The following is a 21,517-nucleotide window of genomic DNA, read 5'->3' on the forward strand; positions in this document are numbered from 1 at the left end:
AGCTCTGGTGAAGATGAGCTTAACCTTCAGCTGTCCTGAAATACAGTTGATCAGAACTCCCCATTCCCTAGACATTCCTGTTGGGTTCCTCAAGTTCACCAGGTTGTCCTTGCAGAAACGGCATAACCCAACTCCGATACTAAAAAATTGTTTCCTGTGGGAAAGACCAGTTCTGACATGATCAATTCCCCTGGGACCCCTCAGGCCTTGACCAACCAGATTGATGCCCCAGGCCTCAAATAGCTCTTTCTTCCTGTATGTTCCCCATAGCTCCCCACTTATCCAAATGCCATCAAGGCTGGCTCAAGCCCATCTCCTCCAGCAGACGGACTTCCTTGACTACGCTGAGCTCCCATCCCCTCTCCCTCTGTACCATCTATTGAGCCTCTGTTTAAGTACCTGACAACACCCCCCCAAACCCCCACCAGTCTTAAGTTTCAAGAGCACAGGGAACTTTACTTTCCTCACTGCTTATACCCCAAGAGTTTGGACCAGTTCTGGGTACACAGTAGGCCCTCAATAAATATTCAATGAATGAATGAATGAATGAATGAATGATGCCGCCTCATGGCATCTCCTGGCTCGCTCCTCAGCTTTCTCTGGTGTGTTCCTGGCTCTGATTCCTCTGAATATTAAATCTACTGGAGTGGGGGCTATATTTTATTTATCTTCTTTCTACCACTCCCCCTGCTGCTTAATACTTAATGAAGAAGGACAGAAAGTTAAGGGAATTCAGGGCATCTCTAATCCAGAAAGCATGGAGGTCAGTGGGCAGTTAGCTGAATTACAAGGGTGTAGGTAATCCTGAAGAGAAGCAGGTTACCATATTTGCCCACAAATGTATTTGTATACCTGCCTCCTTCCAGAGAGGGTTTTAGGTGGCTTACAAAAACACCCATAGTACAAGGTAAAAAAAAACAAGTCGTTGAGAAAATCAGGACGAGGGGAAAAATAAGAGTATGAGAAATAAGATCAAGTCGGCTTGTTAGAAGTGGGCCAAAAAGTTGGCCAAGTTTTCCCACAGCCCCTGGAGGCAGAGGTCCCTCTCCCTTCCCGACCTTCCTCAGGGAAGGCCCCAGGACACAAGCCACACAGGAAGGCAGAGCGGCACCCCAGGTAAGCCTCGTCCTGGGAAGGGGCCCACCAGGACCCTTCCCACGCCTCTCAGGTCATCGGCCCCAGAGGGCGAGCCTGGCAGCCCAGGAGGCCTTGGGAAGACTGTGTCTAGGGGCGTGCGGCTCTGGGAGGGCGATCCCGGGGCTTGATGTGGGGGCCTGGCTTGCTGGCGGGGAACCGTGACCGGAGGGGAGTAGGGCGAGAACTGAAGGCTTGTTCAGAAACCCAACCCTGCAAAGGTTCTCGAGCTAACTCAACGCCTCCAGTCAACTCAACTCGCGGCCTACTAAGCGCGCGCCCGGCACTCAGGGGACAAAGATGGAGGGAGCAGCGCGCCTTCCACCCCGCCCCACCCCCACCCACCGGCTCTAGACAAAGGGGCAGGCCGCCCCTCCCCCAACCTCGCCCTAGCGTTCCCCTCCACCCTCCTCTCCCCTCCAGCCGTCCTTCGGTGACTTCCTTTCCCCTCCAGGGGCTGCCAGGGCACTTCGCAGGAACTGCGTTGCACCTGGGCGCGGGGCGGGAAATCAGCGCGCAGAGGGCGGCCTCCCGGCCCACCCCGAGCTCCGGCCCCCGGGGGCCGGCCCCAGGCCCGCACCCTCCTCTTAGAACCCGCTCCCCAGCGCCTTCCAGCCCAGGCGCCCCCGCCCCCACCCGGCCGAGCACGTGCTGCCCCCGGCCCGGAGCGCCAGCCCGCCGCCCCGGGTGGGGGCTGGGCCCACTCCCGGCTCTGCTCCCCACCCCCACCGGAAACATTCCTGAAACATTCCTGAAAGTAGGAGGCCCGGCCCCTCCGGTTCCCCACCCCGCCTCCACGCCCGGCTCAGGGTTTTCCTGGCGTCCCCCTCCATCGCCGGCTCGCCCCCTGAGGAGGGGGCTGGGCCGGGGCCTCGGCCGACGGGGGAGGAAGAAGGGGAGCAAAGAAAAACATGAGTCACAGCCGTGTGTCACTGGGCCGCATTGCATTTCCCTGCATCACGGGAGGTGTGGAAGGCCGCTTCGGGGACCAGGGGCGGGGAGGTGCGCCCGAGAGGGCCCCGGGCCGGGCCTGCAGGGCGCGCCGCTCTAGACGGCGCCCTTTCTTCTCCCACCGCCCTCCCCGCCATCTTTCCACTTTAGACTTCCTTCTCATGCGTGCAACAAGTCTTTGTTGCGCCAGGCGCCGGGCGGGCCAGGCGTGGCGGGTGCGGCTTGCGTAGACCCAGTCCCTGCCCTCAAAGTGCTTCCAGGCGACCACTAGCTCACGCTTTCGTGTTTTCCTTTAAAAGTCACGGCGGAGAGAGTCAGGGAACAAAGTGGGAAGGCATGATCTCAAACCACCAGCCGGGTGCCCTACAGGAACGCAACCAGCCTCAGGTTTACCTGCAAGCGAGCCAATCGTTTGTTTCGCTTGGAGGCTGCACCTTGACTACGGCTCACTCGCAGCCATTAATAAGCGAAAACTCTGGATTTCACAAGTTTCACGTTTGAATTTCACAAGACTTGTATTTCACCAGGCAGCCACACGCAGGTTGGCACTGAAATGCACATGCTGACACCTGTCCGCCCAGGGGAAATCTACGAGCCGCGTATCTGGGCGCAGGGGGCGGCGGGTAGGCCGCGGAATTCTCCCACAGGCGCGTTTCTCTCCACCCACTCGCGCCCGCGCGGACCCCGCAGGCACGAACGCCCGCCCACATCCAACGCGCCCGGCGGGCGTCAGGCCCACACGCCCGGAAGGCCCCTAGAGGTGACTCTCCCGGGGACCCCCTCCGTTCCAGACTGTAAGGACGCCCTCCCCTCCCAGCCCCCGCGAAAAGCTCCGTGGTGATCCCCCTCTGTGCACCTTCCCATGTCTCCCGGTCCCGGACAGCGGGGAGTGGGCCGTCGCCACGGGTTCCCAGCCCAGGCCTCCCGCGGGCCCGCCCCCAGGCACCCGGCACCGCACGCCCCTCCCCGTAGTCAGCACCCACCCGCGCGGCGGCGGCGGCTGGCGGGCGGCCGCCCTTTTAAATCCCCGGGCTCATTTGCATGGCCCCGCCCCCACAGTGACACGGCTGGCGCGGGCGGGCCCGTCCCCCCTGCCCCTGGGTCGCTCTTTTTAAGCTCCCCTGAGCCGGGGCTGCGCTCCTCTAATTGGGACTCCGAGCCCGGGCTATTTCTGGCGCTGGCGCGGCTCCAAGAAGGCGTGAGTTCGCGGCCCCTCCGGTGGCTTTTTTTTTTTTTAATATCTATCATTTAATTAAATTATTTATTTATTGAGGCCGCGCACGGGCCGTGCCTAGCTTCCTGCCCCTAGCCATCCTTCGGGGGAGGGCGAATATTTTTGTCCCCCCGCCTGGATGTGACAGATAAATACCCCGCGGGGGCCTGGGCGGCGAGCACGCGGCGGCGGCGGTCTCTGAGCGCCCCTGCTCTCTCTCCCGGTTTCAGATCCGCATTTGCTACCAGCGGCGGCAGCGGCGGAGCCAGGCCGGTCCTCAGCGCCCAGCACCGTCGCTCCCGGCAGCCCGGAGCGCGCACCGCAGGCCGCCGGCCGAGCTCGCGGTGAGTCGTCCCCGGGGCCCGCGGCGGCGGCGGCGGCGGAGTGGGGCGCCCGCGCCCCCGCCTGCACGCCGCCCCTCCTGCAACCCGCCCGGGGCTGCAGCGCGCGCCTCCGGCTTTATTCCCAGGCCGGGGCTGCGCGAGCCGCCGGCGGGGGAGGGCCGCGCGGCGCGGGGGCGGGCGGTTGGGCCCGGCTGCGCGGGGAGGGCGCCTGCACCCCTTCCCCCGCGCCGCGGGCGCCCTGCGGGGGGCGGGGACCCGGGAAAGGCGCGCGGTGGGGGAGGGGGCGCGCGGCTGCGGCGAGCGCGAGTTGTGCACCCGGCATAGCCCGGTGCACCTCGCGCGGCCGCCGCTCCCGCCGGAGCCCGAGCCTGAGCCCGAGCCCGAGCCGGGGCCCGGGCTGTGGGGGGGCGGGGAGAGGAACAGGCAGCGGCGCAGCAGGCGAGTGGGGGACCGGGTGCCCCCCGCAGCCTGGGGAAGTTCTAGAAGTGAGGGGGATGGGCAGGAACCCCACAATTCGGCCCTATTCCCGCTCGGCCTTCCTCCCGGTGCCCCCCTACGCAGATTGAGGCCGAATCGCGGGCCTGGGTTTGGGGCTTCACCCCGACCCCACCTCTGGCCCGGCCCGCGCCTCTCGGGCCCCCAGGGCCGGGCCTGCCGTCCGCCCCCACAAACAGGTTTCTCTGCTTTGCAGGGCTCTGTTGGAACTAGTCCCTTTAACTCCCTGTTTCTTTCTTTTTTTTTCTGGGGCTTTATTTTGCGGGGAGGGCGCGGAGGGTGGTGGCTTTCTTCCTCTACCCCGCGCCCGCGCGCGCCAGGTTTCCTGCCCCAAGGCGGGCTTGGGTGCCCCCTCTGGCAGGAAGTGGGGCCGGGTGCACCCGCGTGGCGGTGCATGCGGTCGGGGTGCACCAGTTTCCCGCGCCTGCGAGAGCTGCTCTTGCCCCTCCCCCCGCGCGCTCTTGCCCCTAGTCCCGCCGACCTGCAGCGGCGCGGCGCGGCGCGGGCACTTGCAGAGTCACCCTGGGGCCGACTCGAGCAGGGGGCGACACGCCGAGACCAGTCTCTTGGCGGTTAAGGAAAGTGGCGGGCTGGAGAGGTCGCCCGTAATCTACTCTGTCCTGCTCGCCAGCTTGCTGTGTGACCTTGGGCAACTCCTCAGGCCTCTCTGGGCTACTTTTTTCCGGAAAACAAGGGAGCCCATGCTGATTTCCTAGGGTGGTTCGCGTAGACTCCCTAAGCCTTTGTGGAATACACATTGGATGCACGGTGTACGGGGCCGGTGGGGGGCACGCTTGAGGCCCAGAAGGGCTTATTACAAACTGGAGGGTTCGGGTCGGGCCCTATTAAACATGGCTTCCCCTAAACCAGGTCTCTGATCTTCAGAAACAGGTGGAAGAGACAAGCATTTCCCTTGGCCAGAGAGGGCCACAGGCCTTCATTCAGTTCCTGGAGGCCTGGACTTGGGGGAGGTGGGGTGTCGGAGAGTGGATTAGAGGGTTCCTAGTAGTAAGAGGTGGGGGGAAGCTCTAGATGATGCAAAAACTTTCCCGGAGACCCACCAGGATTCCCAGGCATGTTGGGCCCAGGCTTTCTGGGATTAGGGGCTAGCTTGGAGCAACTGGACCCCCCTCTGTGAGGGGGCCTTCACAGACCTCATGTGAGGTCAGCACTCATTTAGGCTGATTAATTTTGATGTTTAGTTTGAAGGGGAACCTGTGGTGTAATATAAGATTCTAATCACTGCCTGTAATTACAGAGCAGGCCAAGCCACTAATGACGGAGCAGGATAAATCACCAACCACCTTGTTTAAAAGGGTCTTCAAGTCTGAAATATTATAAAATAGAATAATTACCAGACAAAGTCTCGCCGTCTGGAGAATCTTGAGGCTTGGGGCCTCAAGCCCTCCAAAAGTCACAAGTTCGCAAAAAAAAAAAAAAAACCCACAAAAAACTTTATTTTTCCTCTCGTTGAGTTAAAATTGGAAATTGTCTGAAAATCTGAAAAGGGGAAAGAAAAGTCATTTTTGAATGTTCTAGTTCTCGTTTTGATTGGAGTGAGGACTTCCTGTTGTAGGCCTATTTTCACTATGATCTGGTTTGATTCTTGGCCTCAGTGTGGAAAGGTAGTTGAGGTAAATGTCTTTGCATTCCCCCCATTTTATAGGTTGAAGGTCAGTTAGAAGCGAAGGCGCTTGGGCCTACCCTTTGCCCAGGGCAACCAGGGGTTGGTTACCAGGGAGGTAGAGAGCCATGGGTCTGCACCTGGGAAGACAGAGGGGGATCGGAATAGATGTGGGGAGGACCCTCACTGTCTTTTTTAAGCTTCTGGAAGAGGCTACCAAATAATGGGGTGCTGGGTGCTCCTTGCAGTGGGAGGTTTTAAGTAAACTCACAATTAGTGGGGCTGATTAAATCCAAATGGGTCTCTAAGAAGAGGGGAAGATGCTAGGGGAAAAAACAAGCTTTGAGGACCAGCCCTGCAAGGTGGGGAAGGGCAGCTAGGATCCGTTCGAAGGAGTTCAGGGGAGACCCAGGACTGAAGGGGAAGATCTCATTTGACTCCAGGTGTTGTGTGGGGTGGGGGGAAAGGAGAGAGCCACCTTTCTTTCACCTTTGGCTTTCTTTTTCTCCCTCCACTACAGTTTCAACCATCTTCCCCAAATTATTCCCAGCCTTGATTCCCCAAGGCTCTACCCCGGGGAGAGAGCAGGGAGGAGAGCTAAGTGGTGGGGTAGGCACAACCCTAGCCCGGTGATTGGTATGGAGCATCGAGGATGGGCCTGAGGCTTGGGCCTTTGTGGGTAGGCCATGCTGCTGGCCCAGTGGCCTGGGGCTTAACTCCCTCTGCCAACCTTCCCACCCTTGTAGCCTTTGAGTCACTCAGGCTGGGTTTTCTCTTAGGGGAAAGGGGAGCTGGCTAGAGAGAGGGACCCCCTGGGGAGCATGAGGACTCCCCCATCTACACCTTTGTTCAGGTGGCCTCACCCACAGAACCACATCTGAGCTGGCTGTGCCTCTTGGGCCTGGGCCCTGTGTGGGTGGCAGGACAAAGCATGCTTCTGCTCGAGATAAGGAGCTGATTAGGGCCAACGGCCCAAGCCCCACCCTGTAGCCCATGCTGGGGCTGGGCAGACCCCGATTCTCAGCAAGCAAGGGTATCCCTTGGGAGCAGGCAGGGTCCCCCACTGCCCTTTGAGGGCACTGGTGGTGGAGGGGTTGGGAGGGGACCAAAGCAAGGGGTTGTGTTTTAAACAACTTTGCCTGCTTCACAGCATCCTAGCCATTGCTCCTCCACCTGCTCCAGAGAGAAGGGAGCGAGAAGATGAGCGAGTCGAGCTCGAAGTCCAGCCAGCCCTTGGCCTCCAAGCAGGAAAAGGACGGCACTGAGAAGCGGGGGCGGGGCAGGCCGCGCAAGCAGCCTCCGGTGAGTCCCGGGACAGCGCTGGTAGGGAGTCAGGTGGGTGTCCAAACCTTTCCCTCGGTTTACCTCTCTGGGTTAGGGAGGTGCCAGGTGTTTCTGCAAGTGAAAACTGGAACAGAGGGCTGCAGAATCATTGCTCTGTGTGTGTGTGTCCTCCAAAAACGCACCTGGCACGCGCTGACCCTGGTCAGATCCTGAGACCCACGGAGGGGAGTGGGGGCTGAGAAACCTTGAGCCGTGAGCCTGTGCCAGATCATCCAAGCCGGAAGTGACCCCGTGGTCGCCTGGGCCAGTGCCCCCACCCTGCTAAACTACCCACACTTTACTCCCAGGGTGTTGGGGACCAGGGCCTTTATAAAAACATAGTTAAGATGAGTCGCATATACGTACAAGTTCCGGGTTTCTAATCCTGAGAGTCATTCCACGTACTGCTCTGTCCAGTCACCATAAACATTTCTAAAAACTTAACTGTCGGTTTCTGGACTTCCTCTCCCAGGCCCTAACAGAAAGGTCCTGGGCCAGCACCTGTTGGGGGCCTCTCCTCGTGTGGCCCTGGGCCAGGCTCTGCTCCGGCCCTGTAAAAAACAAAACGAAACAAAATGGAAGCCTAAAGACTTAAAAATGTGGGGAAGTTGGCGAGAGAGTGACCCTGGGAACCGTGGTGCTGTCCCGCACTGAGGTCGCATGGGGTTAGAAGGCCAGCCCAGGGGGTGCATGGGTGGCTCAGTGGGTTAAATTCTGCCTTCAGCTCAGGTCATGATCCTAGGGTCCTGGGATCAAGCCCCACATTGGGCTCTCTGCTCAGCAGGGGGCCTGCTTCCTCCTCTCTCTCTCTGCCTACCCGTGATCTCTGTCAAATAAATAAAATCTTAAAAAAAAAAAAAAAAAGACCAACCTGGCACTTTGGGACACGCTGGGGAGCCTGGCCTCTGGCCTGTCAGGCTTGGGGGGGCCACCTGGCATGCAGTGGGGATCTTGGATTCTCTTGGGCAGCGGCTAGTGAGGCCCAGCTTACGTCCCTTTCCCAGGGAAGAGGACAGGAGTCGAGGTCGGCCCTTGCTTTCTCAGTGTGGTGGACCTTGGGCTTCTGCATCTGTAGGATGGACAGTGTGGTCTGTACGGGCTTTGGGGGGACGTAGGCCATGAGGAGGCCGAGAGGTGGGCTTCCAGAGCCCCTCAGTGTGGGGAGGGAAGTCATTCTCTGTCTGGTTCCCATAGCCTCCACCCTGTGCCTGTTAGCTGGGGCCCGTGGAGGGGTGCCTGAGCGGGGGTGCCGGGTTACAGGACCATGGTGGCACTAAACAGCCTGTGGACACCTGCCCTGAAACCGTAGCTGATGTGCCTTCACTGCCTGACTTCTACGCCTCATGCAGCAGCTTCTTATTCTGTTGGGCTTATTAAAATTTCAGCGGCAACCACGGTAGGGAGCTATGGGTTTCTGACATGTGGGCATACTTCCTTCTCCCGAGAGGTGGCCTGGAGGGAGTCAGTTTGCAGGGAGAGGCTGGAGGCCCTCTTTAGCGGGGCGAAGGGGGCATCCTTTACCCTCTTCGGCATCCCTCACAGTGGGGAGGCAACTGTCTTGGCCCAGTGCTGGCCACTTCCACACTCTTCATTTAGTCCCTGGATACCCTGCGAGGTGTCTCATCATCATTTACGGTTGAGGAAACCGAGGCCCGGGCATCCCGCTTCTTGCCCAAGAGCTTCGAGCCCCGTGGTGGCAGAGCTGCCTGATGGTGTCTTTGTGCCCCTGTGCCGCCTTTCCCTCTTCTGCATTCTTGCCCTCCTGTTGGTGCAGGGAGGCTTGGGAGGGGCTTTGCAGAAGAAGATGGTCAGTGTGAGAACTTGAATCACAAGGGCTTGTCTGCTCTGGTGCCTGTGGATTTCTGGGTCGGGGCACTGTCTTGCTGACTCAGTCTTGCTGGGGTCAGGGGAGACCGTCATGTGTTTTGAAAGGGGGAAGACAGGTGACTTGTGTTCCTGATGACCCCATCTGTCTTTGCAGAAGGAGCCCAGCGAAGTGCCGACACCTAAGAGACCTCGGGGCCGACCAAAGGGGAGCAAAAACAAGGGTGCCGCCAAGACCCGGGTAAGGATGGAGGAGGGTGGCCCCCCTCTGCCCATGGCCACAGCTGGGGGAGGTCTCAGAAGGCACTGGCTTGTCCTTATTCTGTCCCCTGCCCGCTCTTTCCTGGCATGGGTGGCAGGGGGTCTTGGCTAATTGGGGAAGGCAGGATGATGACCGAAGCCTCACTTCGGGGGAAATAAAGTCAGAAGTCCCATAGCTTTCGTCATCTGGAAATAGGCGAATCGGGAAGAGGGAAGGGGTGGTTCCACCAGTCCCTATGTGGAGAATGTTCTATTTGGGGGTCCCCCTGGATCCCAAGGGAGTGGGGATAAGCAGGGAAGGGCAGATTCACAGTGGCAGCAGTCTCTCAGAGAAGTTGTTTTGTTTTTTATTTTTTTTCTGAGACACGACTCATATCCTCTGAGTCATGGGTGAAGGAGGGAGTGGGGGGCGTGTGTGTATGTTGGGGGGGTGCAGTGTGGCTGGCCAGTCATCACCAGCTGGACTCGGGTGGGCCTGCTGGGGTGAGAGTCCCAGGCTGCCCTAAGCAGAGGTGGGGAGTTCTGCCCCTCCCCACCAGGGCACTGGTGGTTGCATGAAGACTGAGGGATGTTTTTGACTTAGTGGTCTTTTCTCTGACCATCTAGAAAACTACCACAACCCCAGGGAGGAAACCAAGGGGCAGACCCAAAAAACTGGTAGGTGAAGGGATGGCGGGGGTGTGGTTTGCTGGGGAGGATGTTTAAGGATGGGGGATACTGAGTCCTGTGTGCTCCGCGTGGAAGGACTGCTCTGCCTGTCCTGCCTGAGCTGGGAGTAGTGGGACATTGTCCCCTTCCCCGGGCCTAGAGGGAAAGGGATTTGCGTGTGGCCCAGGGTCCTGGTACCCAGCCCAGGGCTTTTAAAGGGCTGTATCCTTGAGAAGCAAGGGGTCCCAGGTACGAACCTCCCCTAGCCAGGGGTGGGCTCCTTCTTTTTCCTCTGCTCCTAGAACAGACTCAACTTCTAGGGGGAACTTGGAGGCCATCTAGTTCCTTTCTCCCACCCCAGCCCCATAATAGAAGTGAGAAAAGAAGGCCACGGGAGCAGAGTGCGGGGTCTGTCCTCACCACTGTCTTAGGCGGTCTTGGGTAGGGAGGAGGAGGCAGCCAAGGAGCTCAGCCCTAAGCCGCGCTGGCGGTGCTGTGTGTGAGCTGAGGGGTGATCCCACGCGGAGGCACCTCCTCACTGGGACCCACCATCCATTTCTGAGCCCCCAAATAGCTGCTAACGCAAGAAGGTAGGTTGAGTCAGGAGGCTGCCTTTGGGACCTCCACTGAAGTCAATGACCACCCCAGCCTTGTTCTTCCTGGACCTTTTCTGTCCCCCCCAACCTGTTCCCTGAACTCCCTGAGGCCTTCATTCCTAGAGCTGAGCCACCACCAGGGTGAGGAGGGGGGTCGGGGGGTGCTGGCTGGGCCCCAGGAGTGAGTAACAGGAAACAAGTTGTTTGGGAGTTTGTGCCTGGCACGGGGGGCCGCAGGCCCATGTGGTGTCCCAACATTCCCGCCCAGTGAGTGAGCCCCGGCGGCACACATACTTCCCTTCCTCCCCGCCCTGGCCTGGGGTCAGTCCTCAGCCTGGCTCCATAGCCCCTCAGTTGCCCCTACAGCCCAAGGACACCTGGTTCACCGGGGAGGCACCCAGCAGCCACCCCTTCCCGTTTCCTCTTCCTGGCCACCTCTCCCTTTTCCTCCTACAGAAAGCCAGTTACCTCCTCACTTCCCTGAGCTGGGCGTTGAGGAGGGGGGACAGGCCCTGGGGCCAAGGGGGCCTGGCTCCTTGCTGGAGCAGCCTGTGTGTGGGGTGTTTTCCCTCCCTTTAAATTCTTCCCTTTTTATGAATGAAACTGGGCTGTGGAGGTTGCTGAGTCACTCACACACTCAGCCCTGACTCATCCCCCTTCTGGAGAGCCAGGGAACCCAGGGAGGGGTGGGGGCCCTCCTGGCCTGTGCCCCCACCCCCCAGCACCACCAGTCGGGGGCGGGGGGCAGGCCTGGCACTGCTGACCGCCCTGCCTGCCTCCTGCCTTGCAGGAGAAGGAGGAAGAAGAGGGCATCTCGCAGGAGTCCTCCGAGGAGGAGCAGTGACCGCGACGTGCCGCCTGCTCCTTGGCCAAGGAGCGATTTTCCTTCTGGGACTGGACAGCTCCGCTCCGCTCCCACCGCCCCCGCCCCCTCCCCCAGGCCCCCCCTACCCTGCACCACCACCACCCACCTGCGCCCTCGCTGCCACACTACACAGCACACCAGCCGCTGCGGGGCCCCAAGGCCCGCGTGGGGAGCAGTTCCCTTTGGTCTAGGTTTCCAGTGACCCCTCACCCACACGCACACACAGCTCCAGACAAAGCCAACCCCCAACCTTGCCGCACCCTGCCCCCTGCTGTGTCCCCACACCCTGTGGTGGGGACGTTGCTGACTGGGCTCTGGGTTTGGGGGGGGGTGGTCCCTTCCCCATTCTTCCCTCTGACTTCCCACTGAGGGGCCTGGGAGGGCTTCCCTGGCCTTAAAAGGGGCCCCAAGCCTCATCTCCTGATCTGCCCCCCTCCACAGCACAAGCAGTGGCAGGTATGGCCAGTGGGGAGGGGCGCTGGGCCCTGAGATGCCCCCCACCCCACCCAGCCTGTGTCTCACTAGGTGTGGCTCACACCCACTTTTCTTTCTTCCTCCCTTGCCTGGTCCTTGCTCTAGGTCAGACAGCCCCCTTTGGGCAGAGGAAGGAAGGCAGGAGGGGTCTGAGCCTCCTACCCTTTCTAAATGGGCTCCAGCCCACCCCACCCCCTCACCCTGGAATCTATTGCAGTGAGGGAAATGCAGTCCCCCCTTTTTCCAGGTGAGGTCCCCAAGGCCTAGGCTCCCTGCCACAGCCTCCCCAGGTGGGCTGGAGCCGCTGCCCAATCCCCTCTGCTTCCACCCTAGGCCTCAATTTCCCCCTTCCTCACACGGGGCACTAATAACAAGGAGCTAGCCTTGCCCACTCCCACCCTTCTGCTCCTCCCCACCCCCCAAGGTTCTGGTTCCATCTTTTCCTCTGTTCACAAACTACCTCTGGACAGTTGTGTTGTTTTCGTTCAATGTTTCCATTCTTAGACATCCGTCATTGCTGCTGCAACCAGCGCCAAATGTTCATCCTCATTGCCTCCTGTCCTGCCCACGGTCCCCTCCTCCGAGGCACTCTTAGGGGCAGGGGCCAGGGGCAGCACAGGCTGGGTTACCGACCACCCCAGTCCCAGGGAAGGTGGGGCCCTGCCCCTAGGATGCTGCAGCAGAGTTGGGGGGGGCTGTATTGACTGTCGGGTGTAGAGGCTACCTTCTGTCCCCTGTTCTGCCGGGGAGGAGGTGGCCATTATTTGTCCCAGCCTGGGGCCCCCCCATCTTGGTTTCCTATTTGCAGTTACTTGAATAAAAAAATATCCTTTTCTGGACCGGAATCCTTCTGTGGTGGGCACCTGGGGTAGGTAAGAGTGGAAGCCAAGGACAGAGTTGGTGGGGGTGGATCTCCAGGGAGGGGGCGGGGAAAGCCTTAGTTCCAGGGAAGGTAACAAGCCTCTCTTTAAAAAAAAAAAAAAAAAAGGCACCACACCCCTAGCCACAAAACAGTTTATTTACAAAATATATATACTGAATACTATATATTGGGCCCTGTCACCATGGAAACAAATCCAAAGCCAGGTTGGGGAGGGCTCAAGAGAAAGGTGGGGCCTAGGAAAAAAGTCTCCCGACCACCCTTCCAACCAGGCAGGAAAAACTTGGATGAGCCTGGGGTGGGGGGGGGGTGGGTGGAAAGCTCAGCCCACCAAGGATTGAAGGTCTGGGTCAGGGGGGTGGAGGTGCAGCCTGGATGAGGAGAGGAGACCCAGTTCCCAGCAGGGGGAACTGGGTGAGTGCAAGTGGGGAAGGACACAGCAGGCCCCCCAGCACTCCCAAGTGCCATGGTTCTGGAGAGCGGTGGGGGTGAGGTCAGGTCTTGACGTCCAGCAGGGGCATCCGCTTGTGCTGGTAGCCACTCTGCCAGCCGTGTACCACCTGTGGGGGCAGAGACCGGGCCACAGGGCTGGGGTCCAGGGCAGAAGCTGTGGCACCCCTGGCAGGAGGGCAGCCCACTAGCCCAGGCCCACATAGGGAGGTCTGAGGACAGAACCTGGCTCTGGGGAAGACAACCGCCAACTGTTCTGCACCCACCCACCCCCCAGCACTTACCTTGGGGTCCCCCACATCCGAGAGCAGCTCCTGCTCAGCCTCATGCAGCTCCTCTGCGGGGTCGTAGCTGTACATGGGGAGCAGGTGATGGCGAAGCCGGTCCACTCTAGGGAGCAGGGGAGGGCACTCAGCCCAGGGGAATCCCACTCCCAACACCTAAGGCCCTGGGGGCCTCTGGGGGCACACTACGGTTCTGAGAATACATGCCCAGTTCTAGAAGGGGCCCCTCTTCAGTGGGTTCCAAGCCCAGTTTGGGCAGGAAACCCTCACAGCGGGGTGTAGGGAATTTTGGGCTGGTATAAGGAAAGCCCAAGGGCATCTTAACCTCTGCTGTAGAGAACCAAGCCTATGAGAAGAAACTTGTGAGCCAAATGCAGGGGAAGTAACACTGGGGACAGGGACACTCACCGCTTTTTCTTCTGGACATACATTACCTGTAACAGAGACACAGCGCTGTGCAGGCTGCTGAGCCCAGGACGGCCCATGAGAGACCCACCTCTACCCCTTCACCCATCACAGCAGGACAGCGGAGATGAGCGGTGCAGGTTCACCAGCCCCACCACCCCCACTCCCAGCCGAAGTGTGGGTGTGTATGTGTGTCCGTGGGGGCTCCTTACCACAACCACCACCACCCCGACTAGGGTGATGAGGAAGAAAGGCCCCAACACGTAGCCCACCATGGAGTCGCTGTTGGCCTGGGGGGCATTGGGCACTGTAGTGTTACTCATGACATCTGCAGCTGAAGGGCTGGATCGTCAGCATGGGCAGTAGGGCCTCGGGAGGGCGCCTCCACAGGGCTCCCTGCAGAGGAGAAAGGGAGGTGATTCGTTTGACCCAGGGTGCCACCCAAGCTCTGGATCCCTTTCCCAAAGCTGGTAACGTATCAAAACTTAGGTCAGGCCCTGGGACGAGGGATCCTCCAGGTCAGTGTGCTGGGCTTAACCCTCCAGTGACTCCAGGGAAATCCTGGGTGTGGAGGGCACCAAGGGGAGGCCGAGTGCTGCCCGGTTCCTGTCCCCAAGCCAGGGTGGGGCCCAGCTCAGGTGCTGGCCAAACACTGGCACCATCTCCTGGGAAAAGCTTAGATCTACGTTTGGAGCACACTTCTATTCTGACCTCTGGGGACACTGGGCAGCCAGCACCTGTCCAGTGGGGGCAAAAGGGGAAGATTTGACAGATATATGAGGGTCCTGCGCTGTAGGGCCTCTGTGTGAGGCAGGAGCATCAGAAGGGGCCTGCCCCAATCCTGGTCCAATACCCCCACTTAGGCTACAGGCCTTCTCTGTGCCCTCCTTGTCCCTGGTGTGAGTGCGGACACACAGCCAGGACAGCCTCTCCTCCACTGTGATCGTGCCAGGGCGGACACGAGTGGGCAGGTATCTGCGAGGTGATGTCACCTCCCTCTGGTCCCCAGCCGGGGCTCCGCCCAGGTCCCTCCCCTCTTTAGCGTGGGCTGACAGGCGGAGGTGAGAGGGTCAGCTCCCATCGACAGATGCAAGGTGACTGCCGAGGGGCTCCTGTACGCAGACCCCAAGGTCCCCGACCCTGCTTCGCTTGGGTCTCCACTGGGGGAAAAGGTAAGAACTACCTGTCCCGGTGTCCGTGGGGGCACCGAGCTTGCACGGTCGCATGCACGCCGTCCCACGGTCGAAGGGACCTGCCGAAGTGGGGCGGATGTCGGGCCGCTCCCAGGATGCGGACCAGCATCGGCGAGTGGGAGGTATAGTTCCCACGACGCTGGGCGCCTCAGGCCGGGGAAGGGAGTTTGGGGGGCTGCAGGTAGAGCCCGGACATCCCGGAATCGCGGCACCCCGAGACGTGGACCCGCGCCGGCGCTCTGCAGCCCATCCAACCCGAGCATGCCTTACCTCCCGCCGCTGCAGCCCGGACAGGAACGCCCTCGGTTGGCTCCCAGGCCCCGGAAGAGCCGGCAGGCGCGTGATCAAAGGACCCGGGGAAATGGGCGGGGCCTCAGCCCCGGGGTGCAGCCAATCCAGTGGCGGAAGGCTACTGGCCCGGAGACTTCTGGAGCGGCCAATCCGGAGCTGGGGGGTGCGCGGGGCGAAGGCGGGGAGGGCCGGGGTTGCAGGGCCCACCACGCGGCAGTAGGGGGCAGGCGAGCGCCGCGCAGCGGGGGGAGAAGAGCGCGGAGAGGGGCGGGGCAGCTTCCCGGCGTTCCCCGGGGCGGACACCGGCCGGGCGCCCGCGCTGGGGAGCTCTGGTTGCAGACTGCAGTCCGGCGTTGCTTCCTCGTCCTCCCGGGTGGAACCAGGTGTAGGGCCAGGCCACACCCTGAAGCTTAGTCCCGGCGTGCGGCGACTAGCCGCTCCCTCCGCCGCTGGGACCCTGCTCGGGGCCTCCACGGACTCCATTAGTGTTTGCGGAGCCTTCCAAGCCTCCTAGTGCCCCCAGGGGCCCACGGGGCTTTGCTCAGAGGGTAGATAGAGTAGGCAAGCCTGAGTTAGCTCCTACCAGACCCACTCACCCTCCACCCTTCTCCGCACCTCAGTCTTAACGTCTATGAAACAGGCTCTGGTGAGGATTAAGCGATCACGTGGATGAGGAGTCCAGAACATACTAGGCCCTGTTAAAATCCCTCGCTAACCTCTGTCCTGTTTGCAGGGGCACTGATGGAGTAGCGGGGTGCAGTACCCCCGGGCCACAAGCAACTTAAGTAGGTAAATTTGGAACCTTTAGTGGTCTAGCATTACAGTGGCACACACCATAGATGGACTGATGGATTGTACCAATGTTCGCATCCTGGTTGATACCCTGCTATGTCAGCATTGGGGGAAGCTAGGCAAAGCGCAAAGGGGGTGTCTTATTTCTTACAACTGCATGTGAATCTACAATTACTTCAAGTACGTGTGTGTAGCTTTGTACCCAGACCTTCCCACCTTTCCCCCCAAATCACACACCGTTATCAAAGCTCCAGACTGGCAGGTGATGGAAGCCACCCAGAAACATAAAAGATGTGGGACCTGAACTAGGCTGAGGCGTTCCAGGGTCCTTGGGTGCTACTGGAGATAGAGGGATAACCTAGATCACCTCATTCTTGCCAGAAATAACCAATGGCTTGGACATGGTTGAGCCACTTGATCTGGTCTGGTCTGTTTCCTTGGGCCCTTCCAAAAGGAGGTTGGATGCAGAGATGACCCAGCCTAGAACCAGAGGGCTGTTGGGAACTCTGGCCTCTTGCCTTCAGACACCATCATCTGACAGGTAGGAAATCAGAGATAAGGGGAAAGGAATGACAGAAATGCCAGGATCTGGAGGCTACGGGTGGATTCCCTGCTGTTCTCAGACTTTTGAGCCTGAAGATTAAGGAGACCACTCATCCCAGGCTTCCATCAGAACTGAGGCAGAGGGAAGGGGCCACCTTCCCTGGTGGAGCCTACTCTGCAAGGATGTTAGAATCAAATGATAGGTCCTCTGTCCTCTTCTTTACAATCTCTGACCACATAACTTGAGGGCCTTCTAGGAGGGGTCTTAGCAGTCAGTTGGCTAAGGCAGTGTGTAGAAAGGACTGGGGTGTCAGTTTCAGAAACTCAGCACGTTTTTACTTCTCTGACTCCTAGGACAATTTCAGTATATGTGCTGCAGAAATAAGCACACCTTACTCCCGGGACAGAACACCCTTCTGAGCTAGGCAGAGCAGGTGGGGTCACCCCGATTTACAAATGAGTAAGCTGAGTTCCTGAGCAGTGTGATGACATCCCAAGGCCCTTAATGTGATTGGCAAGGGTGAAGCAGAGTGGAATGATGGGTGGGACCCTCTTCCTGGACAGCTCTGTGCCAGCAGCTGCTCCGTGTCTATATTTGAAGCCTAGTTTGTTCCTGTGATAAGGTTTCAGATCCCATGAAGGTACCCCCAAGCCTACCCAGGGAATACTCCAGCCCTCCCTGCTCTCTTCATGCTGCTGCTACTACCTCAGGAAGGGGAGATAGAGGACAGGGGCGAGGCTGCACTTCACCACCCTGATCGAGTTTTAACTGTCCCCTTAGCCGTGTTGCTATGGTTTAGTACCTGGGCTTATGTATCCACTTTCACTAATGCCTTGCTTGTCTTTATGTCCTCCTGCTCTGACTTAGCTAACAAATCATAAAAGCAACACTCAGGAAGATCAAGTTGTTGACTGAGTAATGTATGAGTAATGAGTAATGTAAACTCATTACACAACAGAGCTCAAGATTTATAGGAATGCAGCTATCTAGCCCTCAGTAAGATCACATTCATAATGTATGGCACCCATTTAAAAAATGGATCCATAAATACTTAGACATGTAAAGAGGCAGGAAAACAGTCTATAATCAAATGAAACTGACCTAGAACTGAAAGAAGTTGGGCCTAAGGAGGACATTAAAACAGTTATAACTGTATTTCTTATGTTCAAAAAGTTGAGAGAAGGAAGATATAAAAAAAAGCCTCAAATTGGGATACCTGGGTAGCTCAGTCGGTTATGTGGCTGCCTTCTACTCAGGTCATGATCTTTGAGTCCTGGGATCAAGTCCTGTGTTGGGCTGCTTGCTAAACAGGGGAGCCTGCTTCTCAGTCTGTCTGCCACCCCATTTGTGTTCTCTCTCTGACAAACAGACGGATAAAATCTTAAAAAAAAAAAAAAAAGTAGCCTCAAATTGAAATTTCTGATGTGAAATCTGCAATGTCCAAGGATGAAAAATACATGGGATGAGATTTATGGCAGATTAGATATTGCAGAAGAAAAGATATGTGAACATAAAGGCATTAGAATAAAAATTATCCAAAATGAAAGAGACAAAAAAGAATCTAAAACAATTACAAGAACATCAGTCAATTATGGGACAATTTCAAATGGTCTAATATATGAGTAATTAGAGACCCAGAAGAAGAGAAAAAAAGGGGACAAAAATGTTTGAAGAAATAATTACTGAAAGGTTTCCAAATTTAATGAAGACCATACACCCACCGATCCAGGAAACATAATAAACCCCAAGCACAAGAAACATGAAAAAAAGTTATATGAAGTCACATTATAATCAAATTGCTTAAAATGAGTAAAAAGAGAAAATCTTAAGAGATGGAATGTACAGAGAAACAAAGTTAAGAGTGACATCAGATTTTCACCCAAAACAATCTGTGTAAGAAGATAGTGAAACAATATCTTTAAAGATATTGAAAGAAAACCTCCCAATGCAGAACATTAGGCAAAAATATCTTTCAAAAACATACAATAGCCAAATTATAGAAGCAGCCCAAGGGCCCACTGATAGATGAATGGATAAAGATGTGGTATAGGGGCACCTGGGTGGCTCAGTGGGTTAAGACCTCTGCCATCGGCTTGGGTCATGATCCCGGGGTCCTGGGATAGAGCCCCGAGTCAGGCCCTCTGCTCATCAGGGAGCCTGCTTCCCTTTCTCTCTCTCTCTGCCTGCCTCTCTACCTACTTGTGATCTCTGTCTATCAAATAAATAAATAAAATCTTTAAAAAAAAAAAAAAAGAAGAAGATGTGGTATAACATATGATGGAATATTTTTCAGCCATAAAAAAAAGATGAAATCTTGCCATTTGCAACAACATGGTTGGAGCTAGAGAGTGTAATTCTAAGCAAAGTAACAAAGAGAAAGACAAATATTTCACTCATGTGGAATTTGAGAAACAATTTGAGAAACAAACAAAAAGGGGGCAAAGGAAAAGAGAAAGGCACACACAAACCAAGAAACAGAATCTTAATGACAGGGGCTGCCTGGATGGCTCAGTTGCTTAAGCAACTGCCTTTGGCTCAGATTATGATCCTGGAAGCTGGGGCTCCCAGCTCCATGGGGAGTCTGCTTCCCCCTCTGACCTTCTCGTCTTTCATACTCTCTCTCTCTCTAAATAAATAAATCTTAAAAAACAAACAAAAAAAAGAATCTTAATGACAGAGAACAAACTGATGGTGACCAGAGGGGAGGTGGGTGTAGGGTGGGCGGGGATGGATAAAACAGGTGATAGGGATTAAGGAGAGCACATGTTGTGATGAGCACAGGGTGGTGTATGAAGTGTTGAATCACTATATTGCACACCTGAAACTAACGTAACACTGTGTGTTAGCTGTACTGAAATTCAAATTAAAACTTCATAAAAAATATCTTCCAGAAACAAAGACATCTTTTTTTTTTTTAAGATTGTATTTATTTATGTGTGAGAGAGAGAATGAGAGACAGAGAGAGAGCATGAGATGGGAGAAGGCCAGAGGGAGAAGCAGAGTTCCTGCTGAGCAGGGAGTCTGATGTGGGACTCGATCTGGGGACTCCAGGATCAAGACCTGACCCGAAGGGAGTTGCTTAACCAACTGAGCCACCCAGGTGCCCCCAAAGACATCTTCAGATACATATAAATTGAAAGAATTCATCACTAACAGACCTGCACTACAAAAAATGTTAAAGGAAGGTCTTTAGGCAAAAAGAAAATTGTACCAAGTAAAAATAGGGGTCTATCCAAAGGAATGAAGAACTCTGGCCATGGTAACTACCTCAGTAAGTATATGTTGCTTGTTTTCTTATTACATCTTTTAAAAAATAATTGTGTTTAAAAAATAATCATGTAGGGGTGCCTGGGTGGCTCAGTAGGTTAAAGCCTCTGCCTTCAGCTCAGGTCATGATCCGGGGGTCCTGGGATGGAGCTCTGCATGGGGCTCTCTGTTCAGCAGGGAGCCTGCCCCCCCCCACCCCGCCTGCCTCTCTGCCTGCTTGTGATCTCTGCCTGTCAAATAAATAAATAAAAGCTTCAAAAAATAATAATAATGTATGGTGGGGTTTGTGCACTGAGAACATTTACCAAAATAGACTATATTCTGGGCCATAAAACAAGTCTCAAACTTAAAAGGATTCAAGTTAACATATGTAAAAGTAAAATGTTTTATGCGCCTGCGTGGCTCAATTGGTTAATGTCTGAATCTTTTTTTTTTTTTAAGACTTTATTATTTATTTGACACACAGAGATCACAAGTAGGCAGAGAGGCAGGCAGAGGGGAGGGGAAAGCAGACTTCCTGCTGAGCAGAGAGCCCAATGTGGGGCTTGATCCCAACACTCTGGGGCTCCATCCCAAGACCCTGGGATCATGACCTGAGCTGAAGGCAGAGACTTTAACCCACTGAGCCACCCAGGTGCCCCAAGCATCTGACTCTTGATTTTGGCTCAGGTTGTGATCTCAGGGTTATGAGATTGAACCCTGTATTGGGCTTGCATGAGTGTAGAACCTGCTTAAGATTCTCTCGCTCCCCCTCAGTCAGTCTCACTCTCAAACTCTCTCTAAAGAAGGAAAGAAAAAATAAACAAATAACAGAAAGATCCTTGGACCATCCCCAAATGTTTGGAAAATGAGTAACACACCTTTAGATAAAAAAAATAACTAGGGAGATGCGAGACTGGTTCAGTAGGGAGAGCATGTGACTCTTGATCACAGGGTTGTAAGGTCAAGCCCCATGTTGAGTATAGAGATTACTTAAAATAAATTTTTAAAAATAATACTTAGGACATATTTTGAACTGGATGAAAATGAAAACACAACATAGCATTTGTGGGGCACCTCTATTAGGGAAATTTATTGCACTAAATGCTTTTTTTGTTTGTTTGTTTTGTTTTGTTTTGTTTTGTTTTTAAAAAGATCTCATGTAGGGGTGCCTGGGTGGCTCAGTTGTTAAGTGTCTGTCTTTGGCTCAGGTCATGGTCCCTGGGTCTTGGGATAGAACCCCACATTGGGCTTCCTGCTGAGCAGGAAGCCTGCTTCTCCATCTCCCATTCCCCTTGCTTGTGCTCCCTCTCTCACTGTGTCTTTCTCTGTCAAATAAATAAATAAAATCTTTTAAACAAAAAGAAGAAGAAAAAGAGAAGAAGAAAGATTTCATGTTAATGACCTCAGCTTTCACCTGAAACTGAAGTATGCAGAAGAAAATAACAAAGACCAATGCAAAGATCTTTGAAACAGAAAACAGAAAAATAAAGAAAAATCAATGAAGCCAAAAGCTGCTTAAAATCAACAGAATAGATAAACCTCTAGCCACAATGATCAGGGAAAAAAATACAAATCACCAGTTATCAGGAATAAGAGAGGTGACATCACAATAATTTTTACAGATAATAAAAGAATAATAAGGGACTATTAGGAACAAATTTATGCCAATAAATTCAA

General features: G+C 55.7%; 2 protein-coding genes across 5 annotated transcripts; one reads left to right on the forward strand and one right to left on the reverse strand.

The window, feature by feature from the left end:
- Positions 1–3,123: 3,123 nt before the first annotated feature.
- Positions 3,124–11,451, forward strand: HMGA1 (high mobility group AT-hook 1). Of its 2 annotated transcripts, none has more exons than XM_045074722.1 (6): positions 3,124–3,283; positions 3,529–3,642; positions 6,912–7,096; positions 9,066–9,149; positions 9,776–9,826; positions 11,204–11,451. In XM_045074722.1, exons 3-6 carry the CDS (start codon positions 6,962–6,964, stop codon positions 11,255–11,257), a joined length of 324 nt encoding a protein of 107 aa, XP_044930657.1. In that variant the 5' UTR covers positions 3,124–3,283; positions 3,529–3,642; positions 6,912–6,961; the 3' UTR covers positions 11,258–11,451. The 2 variants fall into 2 exon arrangements, with proteins under 2 accessions (XP_044930657.1, XP_044930658.1); XM_045074723.1 differs by having other exon boundaries at positions 6,912–7,063.
- Positions 11,452–12,981: 1,530 nt separating this feature from the next.
- SMIM29 (small integral membrane protein 29) lies at positions 12,982–15,320 on the reverse strand. 3 transcript variants are annotated; one of them, XM_045074725.1, is made up of 5 exons: positions 15,235–15,320; positions 14,044–14,167; positions 13,775–13,800; positions 13,367–13,472; positions 12,982–13,192 (listed from the first exon to the last, which is right to left on the reverse strand). In XM_045074725.1, the coding sequence occupies exons 2-5, from the start codon at positions 14,092–14,094 to the stop codon at positions 13,127–13,129; spliced, it is 249 nt and encodes an 82-aa protein (XP_044930660.1). In that variant the 5' UTR covers positions 14,095–14,167; positions 15,235–15,320; the 3' UTR covers positions 12,982–13,126. The 3 variants fall into 3 exon arrangements, with proteins under 3 accessions (XP_044930660.1, XP_012900273.1, XP_044930659.1); XM_013044819.2 differs by having other exon boundaries at positions 13,984–14,167; positions 15,235–15,312; XM_045074724.1 differs by lacking the exon at positions 15,235–15,320 and adding an exon at positions 14,955–15,228 and having other exon boundaries at positions 13,984–14,167.
- Positions 15,321–21,517: the final 6,197 nt, after the last annotated feature.

The sequence above is a fragment of the Mustela putorius genome, unplaced genomic scaffold (assembly GCF_011764305.1).
Source record: "Mustela putorius furo isolate JIRA1106 unplaced genomic scaffold, ASM1176430v1.1 tig00000135_pilon_pilon_pilon, whole genome shotgun sequence".
NCBI lineage: Eukaryota > Metazoa > Chordata > Mammalia > Carnivora > Mustelidae > Mustela > Mustela putorius.